The sequence below is a fragment of the Corvus moneduloides genome, chromosome 6 (assembly GCF_009650955.1).
Source record: "Corvus moneduloides isolate bCorMon1 chromosome 6, bCorMon1.pri, whole genome shotgun sequence".
NCBI lineage: Eukaryota > Metazoa > Chordata > Aves > Passeriformes > Corvidae > Corvus > Corvus moneduloides.
The window spans coordinates 27,364,644-27,386,127 of record NC_045481.1 but is presented as its reverse complement, the minus strand read 5'-3'; the positions used below and the strand labels follow the sequence as shown (position 1 = coordinate 27,386,127).

General features: G+C 36.6%; 1 protein-coding gene across 1 annotated transcript in view; it reads left to right on the top strand.

Annotated features, from left to right (window-relative positions):
• Positions 1-21,484, top strand: part of NUBPL (nucleotide binding protein like) — an 87,742-nt gene that overhangs the window by 44,390 nt on the left and 21,868 nt on the right. The window contains exons 7-8 of the mRNA XM_032112195.1: positions 8,255-8,348; positions 20,513-20,598. Of these exons, the coding sequence (XP_031968086.1) occupies positions 8,255-8,348; positions 20,513-20,598 (180 nt within the window). The remainder of the gene's footprint in view (positions 1-8,254; positions 8,349-20,512; positions 20,599-21,484) is intronic.

Here is a 21,484-nt window from a genome sequence, read left to right as displayed (position 1 = left end):
GCAACTAAAGTGGACATTTAAAATTCTTTTTCTGCTAGATTTTTTATTCTGTATAAAAACCATTAAATAAGAACTGAAGCTAAAGAAAAAGCTAGGAAGTGAATAAAAATACGAAGATTCTCCATTGCTTGATGGTAATCACTGGATGTCCCTGAAACTCACAGTATCAGCACCTTCAGCAAATTATTTTAATTAGGTTTAGAATACAAGGAACACTTTTCTTGTTGTAGATTCCTAACTGAGGACACTGGTGAATGCAGAAGCATGGTTCTGTGGGCACAGCAATTATTTTGGCAATCTATAATTGGTTCTTTCACAGATTATCTGTTGTCTGATTGATAGTAAATGCTCTTAGTATTCTAGGGATATGACATTCAGCACATCTTTAAATTGTGGCTGTGGTATGTGTGTGACTGCAAAATGTGTATTGTTTTAAAATTTGCTTTCATTTTTACATCTCGTCTGTGTCTTTAATGTCCTTTCTGTGTTCTATTATTTGTAAGGACAATGTATATGCAATTTTTCTTGCTCCTTTCTGATGTAAAGGCAGTTTTTTTGACAGAGAACATATACCAACTTGCAATCGCAGTCCCATGGTCATGAATCTGCTCTGTTCACTCTCACATGTACCCTTCCTTACATTCTTTTCTCACACTCTCATATTCTTCAGTCTTCCTGAAGAGTTGAAAGGTTCTATATTTTGTGCAGCCTTATTGTAACTCTTGTTGGAAGTATTGATTGTTTTGCTTTGAGATAATTAAAGCAGACTCTCCAACACTGGTTTTATTTGCAAGGGCTGAATTTTTTGAATTCTGTGGCTGAGGAAGATATATTTGTGAATTTAAGTACAGAAATTTTGGAGGACAAATTTTAATCCATATTTGTGAAAAACAGGTTGTTTAAAAAAAAGAAAACCAGCATTTTATTATTTAAAATTCATGTTTCAACTCAAGGCTAGTTACTTTAAACTCTCACCAGACAGAAAATTATGTTCTTTATTGAGATTTACTGTCTTTTGGCCTCTGTTCAGCTGTCTACATCTAACTGATTCTATTTGAGTTTTTATGTTGCACTGTTTATGGTGATATTGGAGGGTTTTCTTCAGCAGAGTTTTAAGTGACTTGAATAACACCTATGATGTTACTTTCTTCTGTAATCCTTTTTTAGGTGGCTTTAGACTGGCTTCTGCAGAAGTTCCCTTTTCTGTACAAAAAAGCATTATACATTGTAGTTGAGAAAGAATTTTCTGACATTTTTAATCTAATGATTTTTAGTTTAAGTGCTGATTTAAGATCATTGTTTCAGTGGTGGTCATGAAGTGGTACCTATAATAGTCTGTCGGTACCTCAGTAAGGAATTTATAAATTTTTTTTCTTGTACCAGAAAATGAACTGAACATTAAGGAAGTTCAATAACTTACAAAGCAGTTTAGAAACATTCATTTCCATTGCACAACTTAAACATTCAGTCTTAAATTATATATCAGCTTTCAACATAATTACAGAATTGTAGGCTGAAATACATATGGGCAGTGGTCTTATTAAGCTTCTCCCTTTTGGTATTTGTTGCCAACACTTGTAATATTTCCTTCTATTGTTATTGTAGGGGAAATCTGGTTCAGACAGCTTATATAAATTTTATGAGCTTAAGTTGACTCCTGATAATACTGCCTTAAAAATGTGGTGTTGGCTTTGGATTTGATAGCTAGACAATGATTTTACCTTTGTGTATGAGTAAGGAGAACTCAGAATTTGTAGTTTAGGTGATGTGTTTAACGTAGCTGTATCAACGTGGTGATTAGTTTAATTAGAAGATGTGACACTAGCCCAGTTTCTTCTGATTTGTTTACCTTTATGTTACCTAACTTTTGTGCTTAGTTTTATTGCAGAAAGACATAGGAATAGACACTTGCTTATTCCATATTTATTTTCCTGATGTCATGATTCAGAAGCTGAACTACAGGCAGTTCTGTATTGTAGAACCTGGAAAAAAAAAAGATGGTGTATTTCTGAAGAAAAGTTTCTGCAAATTTTGTATTGCATAATTTGTGGTTCAAGGGTAGAGAGAGCAGCAGACCAATGATCAGTTTCAAGACTGCATAATAGAAGTTTGCTTTCCAGACTGTCATCCTTTAGGGAAAAAATCCCTGGGAAATGGGAATCCCAGCTCACAAAAGCTCTTTGTAGTAACAGCTTGAACCTGGAGGAAGAGCCTTTTATACATGGTAGTGCTGATAGTCTTCATCAGAATTACTCCTTTTCAGTCATCCGCAGAGATCATCTCCAGGCTCTTATGGACATTCCAGACTGCCCCACAGCTGGGTTCCATCTGCCATTCAAGCTGACACGATGTTGACTGGGCTTCCTGAAGAAGCTTGGTGTTGAGTGCCTTCCCTCCATCTCCTGGAACACCCCACAGAGAATAACCTCTTTATTGCTGCCTTCTGGAAAGTGTTTAGTTTTGTTGGTTGTACAAATGAAGGTCACAGAAACTTCAGGTTACTGTATTTGCCTTCAATTCTTAACATTATTAAAAGCCGTCAGGGAGGAAGAGGAGGAGGCCAGTTTCTGTTTTGGTTGTTGAATTGAACAGGACTCTGGCATTCTTCCTAGGCACTTATTTCTAAAAGTTACTCTTAACCTATATTGAGAAAGACTAGGAGAATTTCCTTTTCCTTGTGGATGTCTTTGTAGCAAACTGTTTTTATGCTTCACCTCAATTTCTCTCTGAATTTGGCAGAACAGACTGCTCAGAAATACCTTAGAGGGAATTTGAAGTGTTGCAGTGCATCTGTTTTTCATGGTGTTACATTGTAAGGCTTTGAGATTGGTTAAGCATCAGAGGACAAGTTAAAGGGGCAGTTGTGTTTATTCAGAAAGTGTCGAGTTGTGTTAAGCACTGTGGCATATCCTGTTATGATATTAAATAGGAGAAAGTTTCCATAGGGGCTAAAAATCTTTCAGTTTATGTCTGGGGAATGTCTTCTTTCTTTATCAAATACTTCTGAAAATGCATTAAAAATTTTGATTAAAATGCTGTGTTTCATTGTATTATTCCTAAGTTATCTGTTTTCGTACACTGTGAAACTACTTACTGGTTTTTAATGTCTGTGTGTGTCTAAACAGCATCTTGTAAGTAATTTTTCAATGAAGTATTATTTCGGTACATGTTTTATGTTAAAATACATGGTTTTTATTTTAAATGCATGTTTTATCTTAACACATAACTACATGTGAACAGGTATATAAATCTTCATTTAAGAACGTAATTTCTCACCTTTACTTTGTTCAGCTGCTTGCCTGGATTAAATCATTAATATACACACAAAGTACTTAGGAGAGGAGGATGAATCTGGCAGGAATAGACTTCTGCCTGCAGTGTAGCTCTTGCTGTTTTTCTGATCCTGGTGTTCAGAGTTTGGCTGGCTGCTGCCAAGTCTGCACCTGCATAATGCTTGATTGTAACTCTGCATGTATTCCTCTTAATAAGAACAAGTAAATAATATCTTCTGTTATTTACCAAACAACCAAACATGAGGATTACTTCAAAGTCATAAGTAGCAATCCCTCATCTGTTCTAATGCTCTATCATTTCTGCCTCATGCACAGAGGATGCTGAGGCTTCATTCCTCAGCAGAAATGTCATCTGTATCTATGTGTTCTACCTTGGGTTTAACTTGCTATTTAGAACCCATACTCAAAATTCGTATCTGGTATTTTGATTATGGATTGTCACATAAGCAGAATGATTGATTAAAATAATTTACATAGAAGCATTCCTGGTGTTTCTGAGCAAGGGAAAATACACAGAAGCACATGGCACTTAATTACATTGCTTAACAATAAATGCCAAGTTAAGCCTTTTTTAAAAAGGATGAATACTGTGCTTAAGGAAAATGCAATTACCTTTCTATGCTTTGAAATGTTTTACACACTGTATACATTAGAGGGGCAAAGACATTAACACCTCTGTACATGCAAAGGTGCTGACAGATTTCAGATGCTACAAGGCAGGCTTTTGTAGCTGCTGTCTGCCTATTGCTTGCAAAGGGAACTCTCTGAGCTCATTTTCTTGTGTGAAACCGCATTTGCATACAGACACACTTCTTGGAACTCATTGAGAACATGAGGACAGTGGTCCTGATTTGGTAAATTGTTGCATATAAACAGGATTTGCATTCAAATTAGTGTGTTACATCACAGCCTGATTATATGTTCAATTTTATTAATGTTGAATGAATGGCAATAGTAGATTTCAAAAAGCCACTCCTGATTTTATGTTCCAGTTCTAAATTTAATTAAAAATGTCTTTCCTCTCTTTCTTTCTGCTGTGTTGAAATTTAGTAACAGACTTGGAATTTCTTCTCCCATTAAATAAAGTGTACACTTCTATAACAAATTATCCAAATTACATTCAATAATGTGTTTAATAAAGGATTTTCATACTGCTGTACTCCTGTGGGATGGTAATGGAGGAGGAACTGAACGTCATCCAATCCTTGCAGAATAGAATCAAATAAGAGGACAGTGAGAAATGGGGTTACGTGCAGCATTCCCCAGCCCAAGTCTGAGCAAACCTATATAGTAGTCTAGACACTACTGCTCACTACTAGGCAAATACTGTAGCTCAGTTCTTTCCAGAAATTATGGCTATATCATTTTGGTGCAGCTCTCCCTTCTTGCCCTGAATTACAAATGAAAAAGAGGAAAATGAAATCGTGACAATAACTACTTGACTACATTCAAAATTAAAAGCAAGGTTGGTTTTAATTAGGAGTGGTTTTCCAATATGGTTTGCCACCTGACTTTCTTTTCACCAGTTCAGCACCACAGCAGTGGCATGACTCAAGAGAGGTTTGTGGAGGGTAGTTCCTTTATATATTCAGTACTTACAGACCTTGGCATCTTTGCTGTGGCTTTTTCTGAACTTGTGGGACAAAAGCCTGTCTTCCTCCTATTCTACACAGTGGTAAGATGTCCTCTCCACTGCTGCTGGGATGGTGTAGCTTCTCCGTTTTTCTGTGCTCATATTTGTAAGTATTATAACAGAGCACACTTAATTTGATAGACAGCGCATTTCTTTTTCTTTTCAATCTGTGAATTTGAAGAAAATTTGTGAAATAAGATGTTTACAGTACCTTAAATTAAATAAAGCGTTATAATTTAATTACACTATGTGTTAACAGAGTATTTTTTCTGTTGCCTAGCAATGAGATTTACCATGAGATTCACCATGTGCTTAAGATTCCTTTATTAGCTTCATTTTTTAAAGGTTTACAACTTTATTAAGAAATCATTAAAAATCATTATTTATAGGACCATCCAGAAAGTGCATGTTTGATGTTACGGGATCACTTACTCAGGAAGCTTGAGGCAGATTTCTGTACCCTTTTTTCCCTGCTACTATATGGGGTAAATTTCGACAGTAACTTCTTGAGCAAAAATTTGTGTATCCCCACAAATCTGAATGCCTAGGAAAGGCTTTGAGCCCCTGGCATTTGCAGTCACCTCCAGCAGCGTTGCACAACTGTTATGCTTGGTATGTTGGACGATCACATGGAACTTGATGAAGGAGACTAGTGCTTGAAGAGGTTGGAGGAGCAAAACATCTGGTAAGGCTGAAAAGAAAAGCTCTAGGTCAAGCCCAGAAAGTCACTTTGGTACACAGGAGGAGCTAGCTTATAGTTAGCGCTGGCAACTATATGGAAAACCAGACAGTTTTTAGCTTGAGGAGAAAATATTTTTCATTCCAGTTACCGATAAGGGTGGGATTTGGGTTGTTTTGTACTACTCCATAAGGCAGTGGTGTACCTAGAAGGACTTGAATTTGAGCTCCTGGAGAAAACGGCTGAAAATCACTAAATATCCAAGGGTTTTTTCCAATAATATATCCAAGAACCAAGAGTTTTTGGCAGACAAAGTGATTAGAAACTGTATCAGAATGATAGTAGTGCTGTGCCACTCATAGATGTGTTTCCAGACTGCATCTTGCTGCAAGGCAGAAAGCAAAAAAACAGTTTATTCATTCTATTCTGTAGAAGCATTTAAGGAAGGAGAATATTATTACTGGAATTGTATTATATATAATTGTATTATATATAATATAAATATAAATATATAATTGTATTATATATTATATATCATATATATATATATGAACTTAACAAAAGATGCCAGAATCAGCCTTCATGAAGACTTGGGAGGGGGGAGATGTTTTGAATTAATCCATTAATCCTTTCTGAAAACTAAAACTGCCTATGCCTATCTAGCATTTCAGAATGGTTGTGATTATTATGAAAGATGCGGGTTTTGCATATTGAGATTTATACGTGTTACTTACGGAAGATCTCTGTGTTCAGTTGCAAATCTTCAAGGAATGTGGCTTTATTAATATTGTAAACTACTACATCTATATCATTTCAATCTGTCACTTTTATTACGGTTGATTTTTAATTAAGAAACATAGAAATTTGAAGTTCATGCCTTCATGTGAGCAAAGTAGTTTTTACTGGGCAAGGAGGCATTCATCAGCACTGGCATTTATCTGGTGAATAACTAAGCAAGATTAGTTAAGAAAACCAAACTAAAAACCAGACTTTTTTCCAGATAAAATGGCTTTCCTACCCATAATTGTTTCAGTATGTATATTTTTGCACAGATACGTAGTTTTTCTTCAGGGTTATATAGTCTCAATATGATTATGAATGCTAACTGGTTTTAGAAATCTGCTAGATTTATGTCAATTTTGTTGACAAAATATAGATATTACAGATGATACAGATCAATATCAAATGTGAAAAAGTGCAGTGTTTTCTGTGGTTAATGTAAGTGGCATTTCTTGTTTAGCTAGACTGTCTTAGGCACCTTTTAGTGGTCCTGCAGCTTTTGTATAGAAAATGAGAAAAGGGAGGCGTGCTTGGAAGTCCCTAATTTAGACATGTAAAGTTAGAATTTTCAGCTAACTTTTACCACCGCTGTTCTCTCATAAGTGCTCTGAAGTCTTCCTTCTTCATTAGTCTGCCTTGGAAAGAGAAAAATTCCATTTCTCGCTGGAGTGCATAGTGGATTAGTGATCTGGATTTCGCATGGCATGTGCTTCCCTTGAAGGTCATCATCCACAGAAGAACTGAATGAAAATGGATGAGTGTTCCCTTGACAGGGTCTAGTATGACAGTAACTAGGGGACTGGCAAAGTGTTGATTATTTTTTGCTGTTAAAATGACACTTGAGGAAATGTGTAAAATACAATGCTTTAGCTTGGCATTTTCCTGTTTTAAAGTGGCTCATACAACTGTATCTTGTATATGTTGTATCAATCAGAAACATACCATATAATTCCAGTATATTTGTTGCGAAATGTTTAGATAAGGTATAGGTAGGCTGTCCATTATATAGAGTAGGCCTAGGATCATTTCTGTTCTCATTAAGAGAACATTTCTCTCTGTGCACCGTGGTCTAGGGAGAGTTTTTGGCTTTCCTTGAAATCTGTCCTAGTAAAAAAGGGTAAGTAATCTCAGTGTTCTCATGTTGGAGTCTAAGATCTTTAATGGTTGCTCTCATCTGATGTCTAGCAAAAGTTTAATATTTTTTTATTTTGTGATGTTAAGAATGTTGTAAGTCTGTATAATTATACCTGGTGATTTTAATTTAACAAATCTAGGGTGTTCTGTTTCTTTATTTTTCTTTTCTCCCAACACCTCTTTTTCATAGAGAAAAATCCAGGACTGATAGCTCTAACTTCATAACAACAAAACAGGGGAAAAAAAGCCTAAATTTGTATGTAGCAAATAAGCTAGTAAATAAACTGTGTAGTTTCACAAGTGGTAAGAAGGAAGCAAAAGTAGTCTTAAATTAATAGAAGCAACTCCTGAGTGATATTTGCTGCACAAACCCCTGATTTTTAGCCTGAGTTTTACCTAATATTTGCTTCTAAGCCATGATTAAGCAGCTGCAAAGTAAAAGTCTTAAGTTATTTCTAATTTTTGGGGGGAAATAATTAAATAAGAATTATGCCAGTTAAGTTAATGATAAAGTTGCACTCTTAGTTTGCAATAATCAGCAAAGATTGTGTCTCAGGAAAATAATGTCTTGATCCCATGCTGAAAGTGTGACTGAGAGGACATCTCAGTATCATTCTTTTAGGTGTCCTTGGTTCACTTGTTTGCATTATAAGAAACAAGGATTGCACTAAAACATGAAGGGCCTTAAATAGAAACACATAAATCTCCACATACATTTATATTGTTGTCTTCTAGGTTGACTGGGGTCAACTGGACTATTTAGTAATTGACATGCCACCTGGGACTGGAGATGTACAGCTGTCAGTATCACAGAATATTCCAATTGCAGGTATGTGTATTTCTTGACTGTTTCAGAGATTTGAAGTTAATTAAGTTTGGTAGCTTTGGAAAAATCTTGTTTTAAAACACCAGTCCAAAATTATTTTAATTTTTTCCAGCATGCTAAGAAATTGCTTTATCAGTTATATGGGGCTGGAAACATTATCAGTGATTTTTAATATGTTAGCATTACAGTTGTGTTTTTCTTTTAATCTAAGTTTGGAAAAGATTGAGAAGTCAATTGTAACTCTTGAAGGAAATATAGTCTTGCCAAAAACTGCTAAGTTTTGTAGTAGAAAACAATTCTCTTGTCTGTACATAGTAAAGCTAATACAATAAAATAGTTTGATTTCATTGCTTTTTAGTTAGACAGTGAAAATGCTGTTAATTCACAACATTTATTTAGATAAAGTATTTGGCACGATCATATGCTAATGCATTCTTTTTCCTTTTGTGTTATCAATTTTACTTTTTGTAGTGGATTTAGCCTTTGATGAAACAATCTTGCCATATGCAGGCTGCCCTCTAATCTCATTGCTTTCAGCAAGACTTAGAAATTCCGCTTCTGAAAGAATGCGCAAGCATCTCACGAGGTCTAAAAGGCTGTAATGATTTATTACCTGTCTGACATGCTTCAACAGAAGCAATTGTCAATAACCAACATAAAAAATGTTAGGAACTCAATGGTGAAAGAGCAAAAGCAATCCTTACAGTCCCAGGACCAATTTAATAATTGCTATGGCTCTTCACCAGGAGGGGAGTCCATGGGATCTCCATTCTTGGTAGTTGTCCAGATCGTACTAGATAAATCCCTACCTGGCCTTACCTAATGTTGCCAGCAGAAGACCTCCAGAGACCTTTTTTGACTAACAGTTTTGTGAGTCCAAGTTATGAAAGAGTCAGTAGGACTGCTTGCTCCAGTTTTAATGGGATCAGACAGGTATGTTGATACAAACCTGAAATGGTAGCATTTTGTGTTGCACTTGCTCTTTTCTGAGTGCAGACTGATTCATGTGCACAGGCCCTGGTTCCCTCCAGCACTCCTTTGTCTCTGCACTTCAGTGGCAGTCACACACTGAAGTGAATCTACTAAATATTAAATTCGTAGAACTGTTTCACTTACATGTAGAACTCTTACCAGACTGTCTGTAAGTTTAGTTAATAAAGAACTGTTTATCTCTAAGACTTCATAAGACAGGATTAAAGAGTTACCTTAAGATATAGGTAGGAGATGGGCCCCTCTATAAGAAGACAACAGCTAACGGATTTTGGGATACATCCTACTTTCATAGCAGAAACATTAGCAGGACAGTGATGACTATAGATTTGAAAGTAGCCCTTTAACAAAATCAGGCATTTTCTTTAATACAGTCATGTCTCAACTTCAATCAGATGAACATGATAATCACAGTTATATATAAATATATATATTTAGATATATATATTTAGTACACAAATTTTTTGACAAATTAATGTCAAGTCTGTGTGAAGATCTCATAATCTTCAATGATGTCAAGTTCAGAAAAACTTAAAGGTTTTGACATATAAAACTTAAATGTTCAGAAACATGCTAACTCAGCCATAACATTATTGCCCCGAAATTATTAATAATCATGGGAGGTTCTTTCTGCTGCCTGTGATTGCGTTGAGTGATGGAAGAGAGCAAACCAACAGAGTCGTAATGAAAAATACAATGATTTTTTCCCAGAAGAAGTAAAAGAGGAGGCTTCTAGTGCCTCACCTTATCAATGACCTGGAGCACGTGATAAAAAGCAAACTGTTCATACTAATTTTCTTAGATACAGTGCTTCGTAGGTTGCATGTGTCTGTAGCAAAGCAGGAGGGCCTTTTACTCCCAGGGTTTTAAGCAATGACGTGAAACATGACCGTGGCACAGAAGTTTTTTGTAAGGTCGGATAATTGAATCATGTACATCAGGGCAGTAAAATTATGCAGTTAAAAAGCTGTGGCTTTATTAGGGGCTTTTTTAAGTACAATGGGTATTGATAATTTCTGTTTACTACAACGCACCTAAGTGTCCTGGTTTAACATAAGAAAGGTCCTTAGACTCTTGATTTTCAAGGGATTGTTGTGCCCTTTCCCCACAGAATGCTGCACTGCTTTCAGAAGTGTGAGTGGTTATGGTGGTGCACTGCGTCCTCTGGGACAGAGAGGTGATGGAAATTACTTTAATCCTGTATTTCTTCTAAATTTTGGTGATGTCTGATTTTTATTTGAATTCTGAAATGGCTTCACGTTGTTCCTACAGTTGTTGAGTTCAGCTTAGTTTTTCATCAATCCTAGCTTCATAAAATTAGGAGTGGTAGCATCACTTTACATTTGTCTTTCCCATTAGTTGGTTTTCTTGACCATGCTGAAGTTGACTCTTGCAGTTTAAAAAAATAATGTATTCTGCTTTTGATGAAGACAAACACAGCAGACAAGGAGTAATAAGATATGTAATTCCCTGTGTTCTTACTGACTTAATGAATTTGTGATTTAGGAAGAATTTTCTCTCCTGTTTATTGTGGCTATTTTTCACCCTCATTGTAAGGATGTATTTTTGTGTATTACAGCTTGAACTGTGCATGCTTCTTTTACTTGCTTTCTGTCTCTTTTCTCTAAGAGTCCATAGCATTATTTAGCATGCTTTTATTTTCTTCAGCTTGGTTCCTTTCAAGGGTGTGGAAGACAGTGTTACAGGTCTTGATGATCTTTGGAGCATTCTACAGAATTCTGTTGCTTTGGGGACTCCATCTTCATTTGCAATTTGTATTTCTAAGCCCTTCGTTGTCTTTTACTTTGTTACAGAAAGTGTTGTGCCACTCTGTTCCCTCTCCAGTTTTCTTGTGCTTTCTTTCTTTATCCTTTGAAGATGCCTTAAACAGTCATGGTATTAGTGGAATAATTTCTCTGTTTTTCCTCAGAGACAGCATATATATCTTAGTAAATTTAGAAGTGCAATATCTAATTTGCATGAACGTTGTTCTTTGATTTGCGTGCATGCATATGTGAGATACAGTATTTGCATTATGGTTCCTTCATTATTAATCTGTGGCTTCCTCAGGATAAGCAGTGTAGAATATTTTTATTTTGCCTCTAAACAAATTTACAAAACCCGCACACATTATTGCTAGCCACTTACAGAATTTTCTGTGAGTGCGAGAAAGAGCACTGGTGTCAAGATGTTTTGTTTGTGGCGGGTTTGCCCAGATGGGGCATAAAAAACTGTAGCTTTGCAGCATCTGAGCATAAGAGAGACATTGATAGGATACGTGAAATGGTATTGGGTTTTAATTTTACAAGACTGGGTTTTTTTCCTGCATCACACGTCCCATAGCTTTCTTGAGTCAAAAGAAGACTAGAAAAATACCTAATGGGTATAAAAGCAACACAACAAGATGTGTCTTACAGTTCCAGTAGTCATTAAAGAGATTATCAGCTTCACGCAATCTTGGCTGGAGCAGCAGGTTTGTGTGGGTACTTTTCCTTCTTTAAAAGAAGGTGGAAAAGGAAACTACTGTGACTTTTGGTTTTATTTTTATTAGTCTTAGTCACCTTACAGGGAGACACATCTTATTTAGCATATTATTCTTTAATCATCTGTAACTTTGCTTATGCTGCAGTCATTCTTCAACAAACTGGCAGATGAGGAATGTTCTAATAGCTTGAAAATGTGATACATATTTCTGCATAAACACTGCTGCTTTCCTCAGATGCAAGTTTGCTTTCCAAATAGAAATCCAGGGTCAGTCTGGAGAAAATGGCTTTGTTCATGTCCATTGTTAGTTAATTTGTGTTGAGTTCTACTTCTTTACTTCTGCTTTATTCTTCTGTTCCATCTTTTGCATGAGCAGAACTTCCGAAGTGGATTCTTTATCATGTATTGAACATGCGTGCTTGGAAAAGTTAGAAACATCCTTACCCATTTTGCAGCTTTTAAAACATTTTAAAAACAGGGGGTTTCAGATGTTATGTGTGAATTAATGATATTACGAAAAATAAGGCTTATGATTCCTTTGCATTACCTAGCTGCTAAATTGAGAAATCTGTGTATTTGTTTGATCATTTATCTAAAAGAGACATAAGTGTAATAAATATTATTGGAGATGGATAGTTAGCCTCCCTAAAGACTGGGAAAGAACTTTATTATTCTCTCCCTTCAGAGTGCAAGGGCTGCGTGGGAAGCAGCAAGAGCCTCTCTGTTCAAGAGGCAGTCTCAGAGCCCTGCACAAATGTTTCTGCCTTGTGGACAAGCTGCATTGTGGGGGCTGACCATTAAATTAGGCTGTCTGCTGCCTCCTCATTAACATTAAAGTGAAGTCAGTGTTAGTGAAGTGTGACAGCTTGACAGCTCTAGAGACTGATGCTGTCTCAGCTGGCAGAACCAGCTCCAGGTTAATACTGGAATTGCTTCATTTGCTAAAGTGTGTCATATCACCCTTTTCTTTGGATATTAAGGTGCCATAGCAGTGAAAACCATTAGAAGTGTACATCTGCCCAGTGGGAAGCTGACTGGGACTAACAAATAGTTTCACATCTTACTGAGCAATCTTTTAGTAATTGCAGTAATGAGTATTGAACTGAACTGTGTTTGTAGAGGAGACCTAAATGTAGAAGGCTTCAGATTTTATTTCAGTGTTCTTAATTTTCCCACCTTCTGAAATAACTTTTTTCCCCATACAAAGCACATATTATTAAAATCTTTATAATAATAAGCTCTAAAAAGGTTGTTAATAGGAATCAGAAAGACAATTAGTCAAGATAAGCAAAGTGAAAGCAATGTGAATACTATTTTTTTTCTCTCAAGTTCTATAAAAGCAGAAGCATTGCTGTTGCTAGTCATACAGGAAATTACATTCGTCACCTCTCAGATTTAAAATCAACATAACACAGAGTTCCTACAATATTTGTATTGCCTTATCCTATAAATGGTATAATTTTTCTGGATGTTTGCATCTTTCAGCAATATCTATGTCTTAATTATCTCCTGAATACCTTTTTCAGGTAAGGCTGAAATATTTATTAAAGGAATTTTTGTTAGTTCAAATATGAATTTTCAAAGAATTGTAATTAAAAGGATATTTTTTGATAGCAGTGTTTTGATAGATGGTTTTAAATAAAACCAAAAACCATATTTTTGTCTCTGCTGGTTAAACATTAAAAGTCTTATTTCTATTCAATGTACATTGAACAGGAAAAAATAAAGGGATGCCACCAACTTGAAGACATTTGGAAGTTTTAAATTCTTTGTCATGTGACTCACCAAGCTTCCAAACCAAATTATTTACTCATATTTATGTCAGTGTCACACAGATCAGGGTGTAGCCTAGTGCACAGCTACATTATAGCAGTGTGTGGTACTGAAGAAAACCAGATCTTGGCTCAATTTATAGTAATACACAGGAACAGGGAGTTCCAGGGGGTGAGTAGACTGTCTCTTCAGAAATGAACATTAAAAACAGTAAGAGGAGAATTTCAAATCAGCATTAAAAAAAAATACTGTTGATGTTTTATAAAACTATGCATGATTTAGCATGAAAAAGAATTGTGACTTTATAAGGGTGACTTTTTAAGTTACCTGAAATTGAAAGCTGAATAGGTATGGTGCTGTTCTCTTTTCTTTCCTGAAGAGAAATGATGAAAAAAAGCCCAGTGCTACATTACAAATTGTGTATAGCATACAGTTTAAGAAGCATATCTGTGTTCTGTCATTGCTCTTTGTGTAAGTGTTTGTTTGCCCCTTGTTGCACATCTCTGGTGCAAACTGCAGTTGGCAAGGCATCTGACCTTTCCTGTTAGTTTAATGGCAATATACAATGTTTTTCTCAATTTCTAAGAAAATTTGCTTGCTTCTTCTGTGGTGAAGGTACATAATTATTTTCTGCAGTAAAGTTTTGAAGCTGTTTTATGGGTGCTATTTGGGTAATAGTAAATTTTACTTGATATAATTTTGAATGGTGAATATTTTTAATATCAGATTTTGATGTAGATTTACTCTTCATTTCATGCTGTATTTTGATGTTTTAAATAGGTGCAGGAAAGGAAAGGCATGTGGGTTTAGGATAGATTGAAAAACAGAAAAAAACCCTAGTCACACCAGTGGGGATTTTAAAACAGTTCTTTGTATTCATCCAAATATGATTTGCATGCTGAAATGGTCTGCTTCTGTTGTCAAAATAAATTTAACTGACAAATGCAAATTATTGTCAGGGTTATCTTAGCTTTGGACACTCCTGGTGCTTCATTATGAACTGTCAGACTCAGTAGACTCTGTAAACTTAATTTAGAGACCAAAATATAGTATGAGTTTACACGTTAATATTTCACACTCTTTCGATATAAATTTAAATTTAATTCTTGGCTCATGGAGATTGAATTAACACACATTGCCTGTTGAAGCTGGTGTGATAGTTTATTCAGTGCAAGTTCTTTAAATTTTATTGTTTCTGAAAAATAGTTTCCAGGTATTCAGGAAAAAAAATTGTGAAGAATAGAGGCTTTGCAAACTGGGCCCTCTGAGGTCTGGCAACAGTGGCTAAGTGTATGCTAAGTACTAGATTAACTGCAATTGCCTTGTTGGTTTTTAGACCAGTTATTCTGAATAGGAAGAACAAACTACCCTAGCGTTCAGCTGACAGTTGCTGAAGGTGAGAGAAATTCACATGAATAGTGGTACTGCATTTTCTCCTCTAGCAATTTCTTTTGAAAAAAGTAAATGTTCAAATCTGCTCCTTATCATCCCCATGTCTAGGGGATGACGGTAAAGAATAGAGTGGTTTGGGGAGCTGATTGAAGTAATCTCGTTGTTGTCTTCTTTTTCTGTAGTAAAATCACTCTTTTACCCAGTTCTCCTCTCTGGATTAGGACCTCTCACTTAAAAAAAAGTCGTACTCATTTGTCAGAGAGACTGTTTGGGCTTTGCTCTTGCCTAGTACAATTCTCATAATAATCTGGACATGACTGGCAAATGTCCTTGAAAGCAGGAGGCGGAATGGGGTTGAGCAGAAAAATGCTAATTCAGATAGCTAAGAAAGAGTGCAAAGTGACAGTGTCTGTGACGGATTAGCTTTTTGTTCTAGGCCTGTACTTTGCAGATAGTGCAGATGTTATTTTTAATGTTTTCAGTGTTTTCACTTCACTAAATAAATACTCCATTGTAAATTGCATTAGTGTGACATACGTGTTCAGTTTGCCATGTCCAACACCAAACATTTTACACAGTGAGAGTTGTCTTTCCACATCTTTCTCCATGTGATCTGGTGTGAAATGGATATTATAATACTTACTGATCAGTTTAGATGAGGGCAGTTTAGCTTTAGGGTGACAGCTTTATCCAGCTTGTGATATTCCTCTGCCCAGTTGTTTCACTGATAGTTCCACTGAGCAGGAGGAAGAATCTTGCTTTAAGATGTCTATTCTCTTTTTATGTGGGCTAGTCAATAGTGTCCTGATCTCTTATTACCTGCTAGTTCTTGGGCAGAAGAGGATGTGTGGCTGTTGGAAACATCCCCTGTCTGAGCAGTTGTTCAATGACTCCTCCAAAGAGAAGGCAGCAAGCAGGCTGGAGGTGTGACACAGCCAGGATCCAGCCTTTGGGACAGTTCTGAGCTATTTTATGAGTTTGAAGTGAGGATCCTATAATGGAAAGTCACACTAGTGGTTCTTTTAAGCTGCTGGTTGTAATGAGACACCACACACAAAAGCTAAAGGAACGTCTTTTTATGGTTTATCCAAGGAGATGAACCATCTTCTAGTGTTGGTTTATCTCCAATTACTGCCAGTTGAAATTACAGCAAAGACAGAAGTCTTCGTTCTTGCAAGACCTTGTTCTGCATCTTCAAGTGCAAAGTGTATCTGTAATTTCAGGCACACTTTATCTATGAAGTGGCAAGAAATTTAACAGAAGATCAGAGGGGCTCTGAAGAAACCTGTGGCAGAGAGGAGTCGGGTTAACCAGGCTATTTATGAGTGGAAGATCTCACCTAGAAGTTTGAAATTAATGCAGTGGAAAAAGTAGCAAAAACTAGAAAAAGTGCATGAGTGCTGTAGTCAGGTCAGGCCATCTACAGCTGTACTGAGGCTTGAATATTGTTCCTTGCTAAGAGCGTTCAGTGCCTGTCAGCTAGCAGATATGATTATTCTGTCTCTTTATCCTCCAGAACTCAGTCGGTCTCCCTGGTCAGTTATACTTCACAGCTTTTGAGGTGGCACTGTTTGCGAAGAGGCTGATATAAGACATGGTCTAATACTGTTGTGTGGTGGGATCCTTAATCATCTGTCTTGGATGAGAGACACGTAGCCTGATTCTGAAATCTGTCTGTGAAGACACTGGAGGGAAAAAAAGAATATATTAGGGGGATCCTTTTCATCCTAAGGTAGACCTGCTATGCTGCTGCTGATCAGCTGTTTTTTAGACCTCTGTGTTCTTTGCTTGGGAACAAAGTGACTATAGCAGAGGTTTGGTGAGATTTCACCTTATGCTTTGTAACTCAAAATTGTAACACACAAATTATAGGCTGTTTCAGCGCTTGTAATTTCCTGAACACCAGTCCACCAGAAGGGTACCAATGTGCATTGTAGGCACATCTTTCTTTTACTGAGGATTAAGGACCTGGGGTTGAAATAGAAAGGCAAACATCAGTGCTACAGGGTACTGTTAGTCCTGTCTCTTTATATAATGTGTCCTAAGGATTAAAAATACAGTTAACATAGTTTTTACTAATGCAATCTCAGCTGGAGTGCTGAGTCCAGTTCTGGATCCCTCAGCACAAAGGAGTCATGGAGCTCCTGTAGGTAGACCAGCAAAGGGCAAAGAAGAATAGGGGATGGCAGGATGTCACTTGTGAGGGACCTGGGGCTGTTTAGCCTGGAGAAGGCTGAGAGGGGATCTTATCAATGTATGTAAGTATTGGAAGGGAGGAGAGGAAGAAGAAGCTGGGCTCTTCTTGGTGGTGCTGAGCAGTAGGAAGAGAGGCAGTGGGCAGAAACTGATGTACAGGAAATTCCACCTGAACAAAAGTAGGAACTTCTTTAATGTGCAGGTGATTAAACACTGGAACGGGCTGCCCAGAGAGGTTGTGGAGTCTCCATCACTGAAGATACTCAAAAGTTACCTGGACAGAATCCTTAGTAACATGCTCTGTTGGACCCTGCTTGAGCAGGGAGATTGGTCTAGGTGACTTCCAGTGGTCCCTTCCAACCCGACCCATTCACAGATTCTGTGTGACTCAGTGAATGTGTATCAGCTTTTTGTCAACAGGAATACATTGAAATTAATTAAAAAAATCGAATGCATGAATAAGTAGATAAGTCAGTTAAACATAAATGTGCTCTACTTAGATATCTGTACTATGCTCAAGGCACAGAAACTTTTTCTGCACACAGCTGCAGACACAGAATTTTTAGTACGTTTCAATGTGCAGTGTGATAGCATTATAAAGTTTCTGCAGCTTCTTCATTCAATTTGTCAGCCTCAGTTTGTCGTTCAGACACTTGTGTAAACATTGCACGTATTGCTTCAAGAGCATGAATTCCGTCATATTTCATTACTTTATTGATCAAAATAACTTTACTGTTTGATATTCCTGTTAATTGTGTAGAGTCAAGATAGCAAGGAAAGTGTAGGCTGCAATATTTCTTGCTTATCATTTGAATAATTTTCTGAATTAAACATATGTAAACTTATTCAGGGAGGGGAGCACTATGAAAAGTCTCATTTGCCATATTTGGTTGCTAGCAAAGGAAATAATGCTGCAAATAATTTGAATTCTTGAACTTCAGGTTGGGTTTGTTGGATTAGCAGATGTACCAAAGAAAGAGAGAAGATACTTTTTTTATAGGGTGTTGGTGTAAGTCAGTACAAGCTGGCTGTGAATAAATTTTGCCTGTAACTAGCTCAGAGTAAAAAGGAAAATAGGAGAGAAACAACTATTACACCCTCAACAGCAGCTTCTCGAGGATATTGGCTTTCATTCTGTGGAAGAAGCCATGGAAATTGTCCACAAGCGTAATTTTAACTCATCTATTTCAGGAGCCAGAAGTTTTTTGTACACAGGGTTGGTGCTTGTGGCAGCCCAAACTCTGTAATGTGCCATTGGGTCTTTTTAGCATTTTTAGTTTTTTTCATTTGGATGAGAATTTGTTAGTAAAAAGTACCTCTCTGTTAAGCTGCTTGTGGTTTTAGTGGGTGTTTTTGTTGTGCATAGTCTGTCCTTCATGCCATGCCAATTATTAGATTCTTAAAACAATTAATAGTGAACCAGAAAATGTAGACTTCAGTCTTGTTGATTTCATATTAGCTTCTGTGTGAAGATCCAGGGAATTCTGAGCCAGCATCTTCAGAGAAGAGTGTGAATAAAAGTGTGTATACACACAAGGCACATATTTCCAATTTTGTTTGGAAAGAAAGCAGTAATAAGCATTTTTTTCAAGTATTGAAAGATCTTTGTTTTACAAGTATGCAAAAGTCTCAAGGACACTGCATCTAAATTATTTTCTTGTGGCCTGTGCTTTTAGGGAAGGGTGCATTCATTTTGTGGAATTGACCCTACATTTCAGTGCTGCCTGTAAAGTGTAACCCTGCATTTGGTGAAATGAGGAGCTAAGGTGACTTCAGTGTAACTGAAAGGCTTACACATTATTCTTTGTGATGACATTGGAAACAGGTTGGTTTGGGAATACCAGCAAATTATTTGGATGCCAGAGTTTTAGCAAATAGGGAAATTGCATTTGCTTGGTACATTATATGTGCCTTTCAGTTTTTGGACTTGTGTATAATACTGTGTAAGGCAGAGATCGGCAGCTTTTCAGGAGCGAGGTGCCAGATTGTATTTTTCTTTCTCAAATTAGAGGTTAAGAATGCTGGCTGAAAACATTCAAACATGCTGTCAGGTGGTGTTTGGAAAATGCTGGCTGTCAGCCCGCAGTAGGTGGATGATGTAAGGGGCAGGGCTCATTGTCCCAGTGCTGCCAGAGCCAGGAGTGATCTCAGAATGCCAGGGCTTCTGGTGCTCTGGTCGCTGCCAGTGATGCCAGGGCTGTGTGCCTCTGGAAATCTACCCACCTCTTCTTTTGCCGTGTCCACCGAGGATTGAGAACTGCAGGCCCAGTAGGAAACTGTCCCAAGCATCTAGAATTGTCGGTTGTAATTGCTATTAGTGTGAAATTTGACATAAATTTCTTGTGCATGGTTGGTATAATGTGACTCTACAGAAATCTTTTTGTAACAGAGACTTTTGATACTAGAGGGTCAGTGTGAAACCAAAGCTAATCAATTGACCAGTAATGCTCCCTTGTACATTACATTTTTCTAAAATAGGGACAAGCATGAACAGTTTTTTGTTTCAAGTTTTGAGGAAATAATATTTGAAACCCCTGAGCATTTGGAAGAAGATGCTCTTTTTGATGTGGAATATTCTGATGTCTGTATTGGTTTTGCATTCTGTATTAATCAAGAAGTAATAACAGTATAGGATAGTAACCTGTAGGCTTACTTTACTTTAGAGTCTAACTTTGACAAAGAGCTCTAGCTGTTTTATATGCTTAATAACTCTCAGGAGTACTAATTATCAGGTAACCTGGAGCCATGTCTGAACAGTGAGCAACACTTTATTCAAACCTAGTGCAAGCATGCATGAGTTGGCCTCTTCCTTTGTGGTATCATTCATACAAATGCACTGGTGTCTAGTGTGACATGGTTCAAGAAAGCGCAGCAGGTCCAGAAAACAGCAGTCTGATTGCAAGCGTCTGCCTCCTGATTTTAGAACAAGGCTTATTGTTAAATTAAAAGCTTTCAAATATAATTATGGCATGGGACTGTCACTGTGTAGATATTCCCAGAGTACCACCTCTGCAATCTGTCAGCATGTGGACCATTGTCTTCTCTCCATGGTTGTATGATACTAGATAATTTTTCGCATTTAGAAAGTATAAATGGTTTCTGCATAGAAAATTTATGATGAAAGTATCTAAATTATTTTTTCACTTCATATCATATCATATCTCAGTTATTTTGATCTTTATGTAATATAAAACCTGGCATCATTTACTTCCTTAAAAGCATATAAATGTGTGACTGCTTTGAATTTAGTAGCATGTACTAAATAATCAAAATATTTAGCAGAATAATTCATAATACACATTTAAATGGGATTTCATGTTATCTTTTCCCAGGAGCTGTGATCGTCTCCACTCCACAAGACGTGGCTTTATTGGATGCACGCAAAGGAGCTGAAATGTTTAGAAAAGTCCATGTACCTGTAAGACTCTCCATGAAAAATACCAGTAGATTTTTTTTTCCCCAAAGTGTAAAAAAAATTTCCATATGCAGCAATAGGTGAACATTCAGAAATCACTTGAATTTAATAAATTCTTCTTAAAAGGCTTAGAATCCATCTTATATCTGTATCAGGAACTTGAGTTAACTGAAAGGAGAGAATCTTCTCAGACTGAGGCCATAATAATAGGTGATTTGTTTTAAATCTGTTTGTTTAATCATGTGGAATGGATCAGCTTGCTAAACAGAATATCTTACAAAGTAATGCATGCCTTTCAGTTATACTGTGTGTCCTCATTATATGTCCTCTTCAGCACTGTCTGTGTTGGGGCTTAAAATCTAAAATTTCATGAAATGTAAAAAAATAATTTATTGATACTTTTTAAGAAGCAAGCTTGAATTTTTGTGGAAATATGCATATATCTAGTTATTTTGCCATTTGAAGGGCTCCGTACCTATCACGACAAGTAGAAGGCTGTCTAATCACTGTTTTTCATTAGGTTTATAGCTTATATCTTAGCTTACTTGTTTGAGGAATGCAAAATTTAAGAATGTCCACAATTAGGAGAAAACATTAAACAGGCTAACATCCTTGGCTTGATATATTCTCTGTGTGCTAGAAGTTGCTAAGTAACCGAATATTATATGCTAGAGTATGTTTATGTAGAGATTAATTTTTACTTTGAAATGGGCAGTTGATGAAAAAATATAAATTGAAATGCTTCCTTATCATAAACTGTAAGGAAAAAAAGATGTTTTCTTGCTTACCTGTGTGAAGGTTACTTTTACTCTTTCTTAAGAAAGGAAATTTCTTTCATAGCTAGTGCTTTGCTAATTAAAAAACTCAACAGAAAGATGAAGTGAATGCT